Source organism: Lithobates pipiens, unplaced genomic scaffold, assembly GCF_037356315.1.
Source record: "Lithobates pipiens isolate NorthernLeopardFrog02 unplaced genomic scaffold, aLitPip1_a1.2 Scaffold_1, whole genome shotgun sequence".
NCBI classification, from domain to species: domain Eukaryota; kingdom Metazoa; phylum Chordata; class Amphibia; order Anura; family Ranidae; genus Lithobates; species Lithobates pipiens.
Genome location: NW_027507685.1, coordinates 146,526,718 through 146,539,723, shown reverse-complemented (window position 1 = coordinate 146,539,723; position 13,006 = coordinate 146,526,718). Strand labels below are relative to the sequence as shown.

Genomic DNA, 13,006 nt, shown 5'->3' with positions numbered 1-13,006 from the left:
GAAATTCAGTGTTCCGCCTATCACAGGCGAAGGCGGAGACGGAGGCGCGGCCTTTGAATCCTAGAATGGCCGCTGTCTGTCTGCTCGACACGCTGATCGGGCAGACAGACAGCGATGACTCGAGTATAAGCCGAGGGGGGCACTTTCAGCCTCAAAAAAGAGGCTGAAAATCTCGGCTTATACTCGAGTATATACGGTAGTTTCGTTTCGTTTTAATTCGTTAATTCATTAATTTCGTTTAGTTATATTCGTTAACTTCCTTAAATTCGTTTTCGGATTTTGTTTAGTTTTCTACCGAATTCGAAAAATCGGCCACATTCGAAAATATTTCAACCAAATTCGAAAATATTTCTACCGGATTCGAAATGATTTCAACATGATTCGAATCGGTCGCAAAATGTTATTAGTTATTAGAGCAGAGAATGACATTTTGCGACCCGATTTTGGGGCCACATATCTCGGGGTCACTTATAGCTAGAAACCCCAAATTTGGTATGCTAACACAATAATACTACAACATATCCAAATTTGAAGTGTCTAGCACTAAGTGACCCCGAGATACATGGCCCTAAAGTTGGGTCACAAAATATTTTCGAATGTGGTTGAAATAATGTCGAATCATGTTGAAATAATTTCGAATGCGGTTGAAATTATTTCGAATCATGTCGAATTCATTCGAATTCATTCGTTATATTTCTTTCGTATTCGTTGTAATTTGTTATTTTTTTATTCGGACATTCGGATGCATCCGAATGTCCGAAAGATGCAAAATTCGGCCGAATTTCGATTCGTTACGAAACGAATTGCACAAGCCTAAAGTCGATCTCCTGATTGACTTCTGTTTAAACACCCTCTCGAATTATAACCACTCACACAGTGCTGCAGGTTGTCTGCAGGGCTGATCAGTTTATTCTGACAGCGGGAAAGCCTCTCCTTTTGTCAGTATACAAAGACACAGCGGGGAGGATTCACCCATCCACTTTGAATGTGTGGATAGAAGATTTCTGTTTTTTCATTCAACACGCTGGTTGAATGAAAAAAAAAACAGACTCATGTATGGGTTGCCTAAGTATATATGTTTCTAGGGAAGAGTGCGCTAAAGCAAACCTGTTTTATCTTGAATTTGTAATGCACAGATTTGCTTAAAGAAAACCTGTTGTTTACAAATCGAAATAGCTCAAGATGATTTTTTTTTTTTGTAAATACAAATTACATAAACCGTAAAATTTTAAATATTGTAAATAAAACTGAGCCAAACCCATTATAGCAGGGATATGCAATTAGCGAACCTCCAGCTGTTGCAGAACTACAAGTCCCATGAGGTATAGCAGGACTCTGACAGCCACAAGCATGACACCCAGAGGCAGAGGCATGATGGGACTTGTAGTTTTGCAACAGCTGGAGGTCCGCTAATCGCAAATCCCTGCATTATAGTCAGATATAATATGTATTTCTTGTTCCATTATTGCACTGTATCCTTTATTTATTTCACAGGCATCAGATAAAGGTGTCTACACCTGCAAGATGATCAATGTGGCTGGTGAAGCTGAGCTGACCTACACAGTGGTCATACAGGGTGAGTGAGTAGCAAAGGCCACACAACTACAGTAGTTAATTGACAAGTAACAAAAAAATGACTCTACGCATTGGTTTTGTCTGTATATACAGTATATAAAAGGGTATAATTGTTTGTAACTTTTTTCCTGCAGTACCAGTTTCTATCATCCACCCACAAAATGAGACGATTCAGCTTACCATTGGGAATTCCATAGTCTTATCATGTGAAGCTGAAGGCTCTCCACCACCTAAGATTACATGGCTAAAGGATGGGCAGCCTTTGGGTAAGTAGGATGCAAAGGGGTATATCTACTGCCTACATAGGTCTTCAATAAAAAGTTATATTTTCTGTTCTCTGTTTTTGCTACATTGCTGCATTGGTTAGCAGTACACAAAGTAAGGGCAAAGGGCTGTGTGGGATCTGCACCCACTCAGTAATCAGCAACTGGTTTGGCTTTTAGGAAAGTTATGCATCAATGATAAATATAGAAACCTGTGTCTAAAACGAAGTCCATCTGCAAACAGTTTGTGATTGTGCTATTATACAATCCAATGGTTTCTTTAAAGAAAATGCAGTATATTATTAGCAGATATATTGAGTAACTAATTTACTTTTATAAAGATAATATAAAAAAAAATTGTGAATATAAAAGTCACATAATATCAATTAATATTCTTCAGTGTCAAATGTCCACTGCTATGTGTGATTACAAACTATATAGGGTGAGCCATGTCCAAAGATTACATAATAAACATATCATATAAAGTGTAAAGTGCAAAAAATTCCACAAATAAATAACTTTAATAAAAAATCCAATTATTCATACATAGAGAATAAAAGTCCAAATAAAGTCCAACCAAATGCATTGACGTTGCCCACTAGCCTCCAATCGGGCGGAGCTAGCGGTGTGAAGTCAGCACACATGGACCTGTTCACAGCTATTGCAGCCTGTTTACAAGATTTACTCTGTAAGTGCAATACTTTTTATTAAATAAACGTTTAAAGGCAGTATAGCACTATGAGTTCTCTTCCAGTGACATTTGACTGAATGATATTAATTGTCATTATATGATTTTTACATTCACAATATTTTTTGAGACATGGCCGGCATTATAATTATCTTTATAGAATTTGAGTGATATTCAGGTTCTTGATGATCCGGGCCACTCTGTGCAAAAAGAGCTGAACAGTAGAGGTAAGTATGACATGTTTGTTATTTAAAAAAAATAAAACGGGAAGGTTTACAATCACTTTAATCAGAGAAGCACCCAAGAGGCCCAGGGTAACTCTGGAGGAGCTGCAGAGATCCACAGCTCAGGTGGAAAAATCTGTCCACAGGACAATTATTAGTGGTGCACTCCACAAATCTGCCCTTTATGGAAGAGTGGCAAGAAGAAAGCCATTGTTGAAAGAAAGCCATTAGAAGTCTTGTTTGCAGTTTGCGAGAAGCCATGTGATGGACACAGCAAACTTGTGGAAGAAGGTGACCTGGTCAGATGACACCAAAATGTAACTTTTTGGCCTAAAAGTAAAACACTGTGTGTGTGTGATGGAAAACTAACACTGTACATCACCCTGAACACACTACCCCCATTGTGAAACATGGTAGTGACAGCATCATGTTGTGTCATGTTTCACAGACGCTCTCCATCCAATCTGACAGAGCTTGAGCTATTTTGCAAAACAAAAATGTACATTAATGTCACTCTCTAGATGTCACTCTCTAGATGTGCAATGCTGCTAGAGACATGCTCAAAAAGACTTGCAGCTGTAATTGCAGTGAAAGGTGGTTCTACAAAGTATTGACTCTGGGGGGCTGAATACACATGCACACCACACTTTTCACATATTTATTTGTAAAACATTTGGAAAACCATTTATCATTTTCCTTCCACTTCACAATTCTGTGCCACTTTGTGTTGGTCTATCACAAAAAAAAATCCCAATAAAATACATTTATGTTTTTGGTTGTAACATGACAAAATGTTGAAACTTTAAGGGGTTTGAATATGTTTTCAAGGCACTGTATCCTTCAGCAGCTTCCTAAACTGCAGGCTGGAGAGCTGAGCTGCTCCGCTCTATGGGAGAGCAGTATCCCCTCCGCAGCTGTTCCATACTAAAGCATGACCACTGTGTTGCACTGCAAAGCAGAGCTTGAGTATGTAATGTGCAAATAAGGATGCTTCCGTATATGCACAGTATATAATTAGAAGTAATGCATTGAAACAAGTTTTTTTTTAAATACCAAAACAGATTGATAAGATTATTTATGTCAAGCCAGTCTCTTAAAATTTTTGGAGGGTAATGTATGTATGAAATGACATTTGACCCTGTCATGAATGAAATGGGCTCTGCTAAATCGAGACTGGCCCGTTATCTTTTACCTGGAGAATGATCTGACCAGGAAACCTGCTTATATTTGATTACTGGGTTGACTACTTAGTTACTGTAACTACTGCATCATCGGATTCAAACAAATTTGACAAGACTGTGAAATAATTATTATGTCTGTGGGCATTGTTCATTTTTCTGGAGAAATTCTTTGATGTGCAAGGACTAAACAAGCTTTAACACTTACATGAAAAGTGTATATGACCAAAATGTTGTATGTTTGCATGTATATGTAATGTATGTTTTGTACATAAAACTCTCTTTTTTTTTTTTCCAGAGCATGTTGGAGACCGGGGAGTGATCATCAGGGGTAGTCGACTGCAGATTGGCAGAGTACAGCCCTCACATGCAGGTCACTATAGCTGTATAGTGCAGAACCATTTATCTCAAGCTCACAAAGACTTCCTGCTGCTGATACAAGGTATGAGCCTATTGAACATGAAGGTGTGGTTTATAAAGCAGCACGCCACTGCATAAAAAAATAAAAAATAAAATCTTCCAGTGCAATTAATTTGGTTATTTCACCTGTTATGAAATCTGAAATCTAAAATGGTTATAAAAGCATCTTAGCCTTTGTAATGACCTGAACTGTCAACATCATGTGTGTATCCTAATAAAAGGATTGATATCATTGTGGTAGAAAAAGCGTCTTTTTTTTTTTTTTTTTTTTACACAGTGGCTCCAAGAATCATTGGATCAGAAATTCCAAGTGAGCGAAGCATCCAGGTGAAACAGGAGGTGACACTAGAATGTAAAGCAGAGGGAACACCTGCACCCCAGGTTTTGTGGCTGAAAGATGGAAGACCCCTGGATCTTGTCTCAGCTCCAAACATGCGGTAAAGTCAAACAGGAGCAACGTTGACCATAGTTTACCATAAACTAGTGCAGTCCTTCTGAAGTTTCAGTTCTCAAAGGGTCGATTCACCCAAAGCTAGTTCAGTTGGACAACAGAGAATTAAAACATTACTTATGGACTCTGTTGGTGAGAACTCTGCACCGAGCTCCCAATTCTGCACACCTGCTGTGCCCATTATGAAGGGTTCCCTTTCGCCATGCTGGATTTCTTATTCATTTTATATTATGGAGTATTTAACAGAAGATGGAAGAAAACACCCAAAAACTCAGAGGTGCACAGAAAAAGAGTTGATATCTATGGCAGGGAGAATCCAAAACATATAAGCTAGAGCCTCTCTCAGAGTCAGCTCACCTATTTTTATTTTAATCAGCCCTAAAGGCAATTGTAAAATCATGAATAAATACTTCCATATCAACCTAAGCTAGATCAGGTGCAGACAAATATGCAGCTGTATTTGTTGTGCTTAGTTTATGACATACATGTTTTGCCTCATCAGTCTGTCCCAAGATGGAAGCTCTGTACATCTTACATCCGTGCAACCCTCTGACTCTGGCCGCTACACATGCCTGGCTCGTAATGTTGCTGGTGAAGACACAAAAATTTATGTACTAAACATACTTGGTAAGTACCGCAGTACCCTGGGATTTATCACCCACATTTACTCAGTTGTCATTAATTTAAACATACACATAGCCATAAAGCAGATCTAAAGTAAAAATACAATTATAGTCATTCCCCTTCCCCAAACTGTTTCTTGTCATAAGCAAGCTCTAAAACTGTACATATACTAGTAGACAAGTCTCATCAGAACCTTCTTAGAGCATTCTTTCTTGCCATTATTGAGTCAGCTAATTTTGTCAAATTTTCTTAAATGAAAACTACATTTACATTTAGAATTTTGTTTGTCGAGACATTTTTTGAATCTTGCTCCTAACTTTTTCATCCCCACGGTTAAAAAAGAACAATGTTTTATTCCCACTAACCATTAGAAAGTTGAACAAAAGTTCCAAAAACTAACATTTTTGTACAAATTTCTACTGGTGCATGGCTATCTTAAGACTTTCAGGAGCTTCAATTAACTGTTAACTGGTAGACTGCTAATTCTGGATCTTAGATGTGGCCAGGGGTGGGGCCTGTGTGCAGGCACTGATTGGCTGTTAAGTGTGCCTGTCACTGTACTAAGTAAAAATCCTTGGCTTTCTTTGGTAAGATCTACTTGGCTGCCTTTTATGAGTTTTCCTAGGCTACCTTTGTTGCGATCCATACTTTCTGAGCCCTAACCTAGACACAGAATGTTGATTAGTATCTACATGCCTTTTCTAGGTCAGTGGCTCAAAATAGTAAAGCAAGAATAAGAGTTTTACTGAGGCCTGGCTAAGCTCAGTGAATGTCTTGATTGACAAATGGTTTGATTAATTGCATCCCAATGGAAGTTCTGGAGTGACAGTGAAATTAGCGGTGCATTTACAATTAAATGAGGACATTTGATCTAACGGGCCTAATGATCTAGTTGAGAAGTGAGACATCCATTTGTTCCATGTTTTATGGACCTTTGTTGGGCAAGGGCTGTGTATATAAGTACATTTTTTTAAAGGAATAGTAAAGCTAGCTTCATAGATCCATATATAAGAAAATAAAAATAAAAAATAATTTATCAATTTTTAGGATGAGTTTGAGGGCAACAAATAGTTTCTCACAAGAAAATAGAGGTAAATACACTCAATAAGCAAATTTTAACATTAAGAAAGAACCACTGGGGAACCCATCAAATTGATAGTCAGTTTTAACATCCCCTTTTCATTATCTACTCAAATGAAGGTGCTGAGAACTGATGGCTATAATCCCATCATTCTCTGTGTGTTATGGTACTGTGAACCCCTGTGTTCCTTAATTGTCTTTCCTTTGCAGCTCCCCCAGTGTTTGAATCAGGCTCCAATGTTTCTGAAACCCTCAGCAGTGTTCCAGGATCACAGGTTACCTTGGAGTGCCAAGCCAGTGGTTCTTTGCCAATGCAGTTGATGTGGCTGAAGGATGGGAGCCAGCTTTCCTCCTCCCGATTCCTCAGGATCTCCTCTGGAGGGCGGATCCTACGGTGAGGAACCAGTCTTATGATTTTGTAGTAATGTTTCTTACTATTTTATGAGGCAGTAATTAGCGACATTTGTCATTTTTTTTTTCAATTAAGAAATTAAATAGCTGCATGAATTTTATGTATGTTGCCCACTGTTACGTGTATAAAAAGGTAGGAACTGCGTGTATTAAAAGGAGGCACCTAAAGATGTCTGAACATAGCTTCAGAAAACTTCTAAAGCACCTAAGAAGCCTCAAAACCAGGGTACTTTAGGCTGCAAGATCCAGCATCAACAGGTGGTGTTGTGGGTTGGCCCACCCCTTTTTGCATCTCCTGCTTTCCTATTGGCGCGTGAGGCTGCCCATCATCGTAATAAGGAGTCCCCCTGTATGTGATTTGTGTTTTAAAAATCCTGTTTTTGTTGTATAGTTTGTATTTATACATGTGTGTTGTGGCAGCCATATTTCCTCGCTATATGACTTTTCTGCTTCCCACGAAGTAGTCTTGTACAATGTTGTGCCCTGTTGATCCCCTTTATCAGTTTTACCAGGTATAGTTTCTGTCTGTCTGAAAACAGACATTCTGTATTTTCTATTGACCCTGAAACATCCATGGTGCTTTTGGTTGTCAAAGACCAGATAATATTTGCCTAGTCTAGTGTTTTTGTAATCATAGCCCAATTAATCAAAAAGGATTAAGAATTTATAGTAATTTTTATAAAAAAGATCATATAGATGGTTATTATTTAGTAATTCATTAATTCATTTTATAAAAGGGTCAATATTGTATAGTGTTTAATTTTCAAATGACTGTTGTTCTTTATCAATTCTATGGATATACTAATTCATTCTGTTTAAATTTGATATGTGATAAATATGGTGTAAGATGATTCACAGAATCTATCTAATCTGTGGTCGTTTGCTAACGCGTGTGCATGACCCAAATTAAGTCATGCTTTGTCAGCTTTTAGGTAGGAGCACAGTTATGTAAATTGGTGACATTGCAAAAGGCCCATCCTAGTTAAATCTGGAAAACATAAACTGTTAGTGGTTGTTTGAAGAAGAATTTTGGAAAACAATAATTTGATTAATATTTCTTATGTTAAACACTGTCATCCTCTGGCAAAATAATGTGGTGTTACTGTATTTCTATGCAGGATATCCCAAGTACAAGTTTCAGATGCCGGCATTTACACCTGTGTAGCATCAAGTCCTGCTGGAAGTGCAGAGAAAAGCTTTACCCTGCTGGTTGAGAGTATGTATCCTACCACATTTTTAATTGCGGATATGATATGAAGAACTGTTCTTTAACCACTACAATACAGGGCACTTTCGCCCCCTTCCTTCCCAGCCCAATTTTCAGCTTTCATCGCTCTAGCGCTTTCAGTGACAATTGCGCGGTCATGCTACACTGTACCCAAATTAAATTTTTATCATTTTGTTCGCACAAATAGAGCTTTATTTTGGTGGTATTTATTCATGACTCCGTTTTTTATTTTTTGCGATATAAGCGCAAAAAAGCGGAAATTTGGAAAAAAAACAATATTTTCTTTTTTCTATTTTAAAAGAAATCCAATAAAATCAAATTTTGTCATAAATTTAAGCCAAAATTTATTCTGCTACATGTTTTTGGTAAAAAAAATTCAGTTAAGTGTATAATAATTGGTTTGTGTGATCACGGACATATGTACGCAAATGATCATGTACATATGTGTGCAGGTGATCACGTACATATGTGTGCACATAATCATTGGGACAAGTGATTTTAGTGGGACATATGTGGGGGACATGTTTTTATTATTAGGGACATGTGTTTTTATTTTTTGGGGACATGTATGTTTTGGGGACATGTGTGTTATGGGGACATATGTGGGGACTGTGTTTACACTGTGTGGTGTGTTGTGTGTTTACACTAGACTGAAGATCAGTGAGTAAATAGCTGTAAAAAACAGCTCATACTCACTGATCATCAGCCGGCTGCAGCAATCTGCTCTCCTCTCCTCAGCGATGACTTCTGTGTGAGGAGAGGAGCCGATTGCCTAGCAACCGGCTGTTTGTTTACATCACATGACGGCCGTGATTGGACACGGCCATCATGTGATCAGGAGGGCCAATCACAGGGCCCTCCTGCCGATCTGAGATGCGGCGTGTCCCGGTGACAAGGGCGCATCGGGATCGCGCCGCTGCGCGGGCACGCGCGCGATCCCGCTCCTCCTGATGGACGTTCCTGAACGTCCTATCAGGAGTAGACGGCTCCCACCCGGCCGTATATGTGCATTGGCCGGGTGGGAAGTGGTTAAAGTGGGGTACCCCCTAAAAAGAAAAAATTAAAAGTCAGCAGCTACAAATACTGCAGCTGCTGGCTTTTAATAATCGGACACTTACCTGTCCCGGGTTCCAGCGATGCGGGGGAACGAAGCCCCCCCCTCGCTCCCCGCTCCGCTCGCGGCGCCGTCATGCATACTGTGGGCACCCGGCTGTGGCTTCACAGCCGGGCACCCACTGCGCATGCGCGAGCGGCGCAGGGCGCCGTGATACGCCGTACAGTCACCTGGGACACGTGACAGGTCCCAGGTGAATGTGCGGCGCGAGGGGAAGTGATGTCACCAGCCCGGGCAATGAAGAAGGCAGACTACGAGGGACCCCCTAGCAACCGGTATTTAGAGGTGAGTAAAAATTTTTTTTTTTGCCAATTATTTTTTTTTGATTTTTTTTAAGATTTTTAAGTAGTTTTATTTTTTGGGGGGCAACTCCACTTTAAGTCAAGTGGGATTCCCATAAAACCCCTATCCCCATCCAAATTTAATACCCCTAATAAACAAAACAAAACAAAGGTGGCGGACCATTTCCTGACTCTTGCATGTTGTGAAAATTCAGTGTGCCTGGATATGCAGGGTGGGGGATCCCTATTCACCAGCGGCTCCTACAGGGGTTAGAGCTACATTCATATGAATGGTTCTTCAGGGACAACATTCCTATATACAGCTATGTACACTCTTCATCTCCCTCCAGCACATCACTTGCTTGCAGAACACTCAGGCCCAGCTGGAACACTGCTTTGGTGGGATCTGACAAATCATTCATCCAGACCTACTAAAGCCCTTTACAGGCAGGGGCCATGGGCCCCTTTGGTGTGTAGAAAAGTCCCTGTTTTCAGCTAACTTCCTGTGGCTACTGATCCCAGCACCACCTCTTCAGGCACTGCCAGCCCACCAGGCTACAGCTGCCCCTTTCACTATCCCTCCTGGCTATTCTTCCACAGTCCTCCTTGACTGACTCTACAACCATCCCAGACTGCTGCCTCAGTCTTCTCAAGCTGTCTCCCAGTCCTCCCTCTCACTCTCCAGCCATCCAAATGTCTTCTCCTGGAGATCTCCAGGACGTGCTTGATGGCTCCTGCTGTCCTCACACATGTTACTGTGCCTCTGAAAAGGACTCCTCCATATGTTGTAAGAGGATCCCTCCTGCATCCAAGCCCCAGGCCCGAGGTCATCCCCAGACTAGCTCTCTCATGTGCCTCTCCTCCAGGATCTCCTCTCTCCCCCTGGATGCACTAGAGCACCAGCCCAGGGTCACCCGCAGACTGGGGAGCTCCCCGTGGGCACCGAAAGCCTCCACACTCTCTCACTCCAGCTCTTCCACCTGACAATTCCTCACTGGGCTGACCCTGGGTATTTCAAGGAGGCCTGCCCCCTGCCAATCCAAGTTGGGAATTGGTCAAGGCTCCTCAAGATACCCCAGACATCTCCACCTCTCCTCTCCTCCTTTTCTTTCTAGCACCTTCTAGAAAGAAGAGGGAGGTGACAGTGATGCTACCTATGAGTCACCATCCCTGACCAGAGCCACTTCTAGCCCAGAATGAAAACAAACAGTAAATTTTCCTATTCTCAATGAAAATCCGCACTCTAGCACCTACCTAACTAGATGGTGCTACATATACATCTTTCTAATACCATTTGTGTGTCTGCAACATAAATGTTGCCACTCATTTGTGACTTGTTTGTCTCCTACATGCTTGCCCTCAGGAGATGGAAGGTCAGTAAAATACTAAATCTCTTTGAAGACATGAGTGTTGTGCATATTTTGACTAAAAGACCCAATAAAAGAAGAGATCTGTAACTTAAATGTGACTGATACAGACAATAGTCTCTTTTGTTGGTCAAATGTAAATCAGACAGAAGGTGTCCTTGAACTCTTGCTATGCTGATCTGTTAGTTTAGGATATCTTATTTAATATATACTGATCTATCTATACCAGCTTTGCCAGTGGAGAATTCTGAGAGCACAGAGGAAGTGACTGCTGTTAAAGGTTCCTCCGTGACATTCACCTGTGAAGCTCATGGGTCTCCGCTCCCCTCGCTGTCCTGGGAGAAAGATGGTGAACCTCTCAACTTACAGAGTAACCTTCTCTCCAATGGTCTGGGAACCCGGCTGTACCTGGAGTCAGTTCATACTGGGGATTCTGGTCTTTACTCCTGCATCGCTCACAGTGCTGCCAGGAGAGTCAGCAAACACTTCCGCCTGATTGTTCTAGGTATGTGGGCCAAGAATGACTTGTATCTATAGGTTTCATGAATAACACTGCCTGCCTTACAGATGTTTCACTATTTTGGATGATTGCCATGTAGGAACAAAAGATTTGGTGGTCTATAGAAGCACAGACACATGCATATAGATCCTCGACGTGAACCAAAACTTTCCCCTTACAAGCCAGAGTAACAAGTTCACTTTACAGCAGAAGCTTAGAAACCTGATGTACTTATCTAACCAGGTTTCTTTGGATTTTTAGGCTTCTGTTACTAGACCACCCCAAAAATACCAGGTACTTCAGGGTGTTAAAGAAAACCTGGCACTCCTTCTTCCTACCTAAAAAATATTTTTCATTTATATATGATTTTTTTTTTTTTTTTTACTTTTTTGCTTGATTATAGATCTATGTTTGTACCAGTTGGAGTCTTTGTACATAGATCTATGCAAAGTTCAGATAGCTATTATGGGGAACTTACACTTTTCAATAAAGTTACATTTGAAATAGACAAAGAAGGGTTGTGCCTAAACTAATCCAGGAGACACAAAGGGGAGTTCAAAATCAAATCAAATTTAGCCAAAATCTGGAGGATATGTGCTTCACAATCAATCGGCTTCTATTTTTTATTTTCAAAGCTTAACTGAACAAGCTAAAGATAGAACCTGATTGGTTGCACAGCTGCTCCAGAATCTGGGTGCTCCACTGCTGATAAATTCTCCTTATTGTGTCTCCTGGCATTTATCTATTGCAGCATGTAGTGAGTGCTCTACTATTTAAATTTTTATAGTTGCCAGCACCCTGCTTACCTGAATGGCCCTGAACCTGAGCCAAAAAAACATGCAGTATACAGCAGCACCACCCTCTTTCCAAGCCAATGCAGGATTGCAGACACATATCGGAGCATCAAATGGAGGTTGACCACTCAGAGGGTGCAGTCTCACATGAAGGTCATTTTAGAAGCTTGCTGGATCTTGCTTTGAAGCATACAAAAATAAAAAAAATAGGATAAAACTAAACTCCAACTAGATATAAAGATTTGAATTCCTCTATGAACTTATTAAAAAATAATTAATAATTAAATGTACTTTATGTATAACAGCACACATACTTCTATCTCGGTTGACATCAGCCTTGTGTAATGACGGGAGCACACAGCAGAGTGATCACTTCATAAGTGCATTGCTGCCTTTTCACAATCCAATTACAGGTTTGGGTGAATCCTAGACCAGGCAGTATTTCTCAACTGCAGTGTAGTCTGTAGAAAGGTCCAGAACCTGACTGTTAGGAGTGTCTCAATTATAGGACTGACTGAAGAGCAGGGCTGGACTTACCATTGGGCTTGACTGGGCTCAAGCCCATGGGCCTCGCCCAATAGGGGGCCCCGCCTTTTTACATTTCAAATACCATATCTTCTTTATGTTTTAAACACTAGGCATCCATGCTATAGCCGAAAGGCGACTGCAACCTGGACTCCAATTCCCGGGAGGACGTCCTCCTGTTTACTTCCCCAATGCACGCCACCGCAAGCACACAACAGGGAAGTTCTGTCACAGATTGTGCTAAATGGCCAATCACAGCTGCCATTTAGCACTTGATCCTAGTG

At 40.7% G+C, this 13,006-nt stretch overlaps 1 protein-coding gene across 1 annotated transcript in view; it reads left to right on the top strand.

Annotated features, from left to right (window-relative positions):
- Positions 1-13,006, top strand: part of HMCN2 (hemicentin 2) — a 361,882-nt gene that overhangs the window by 299,312 nt on the left and 49,564 nt on the right. Inside the window, exons 61-68 of the mRNA XM_077478193.1 lie at positions 1,495-1,576; positions 1,710-1,841; positions 4,227-4,370; positions 4,626-4,785; positions 5,302-5,426; positions 6,714-6,897; positions 8,033-8,130; positions 11,134-11,409. Coding sequence (XP_077334319.1) covers positions 1,495-1,576; positions 1,710-1,841; positions 4,227-4,370; positions 4,626-4,785; positions 5,302-5,426; positions 6,714-6,897; positions 8,033-8,130; positions 11,134-11,409 — 1,201 coding nt within the window. The remainder of the gene's footprint in view (positions 1-1,494; positions 1,577-1,709; positions 1,842-4,226; positions 4,371-4,625; positions 4,786-5,301; positions 5,427-6,713; positions 6,898-8,032; positions 8,131-11,133; positions 11,410-13,006) is intronic.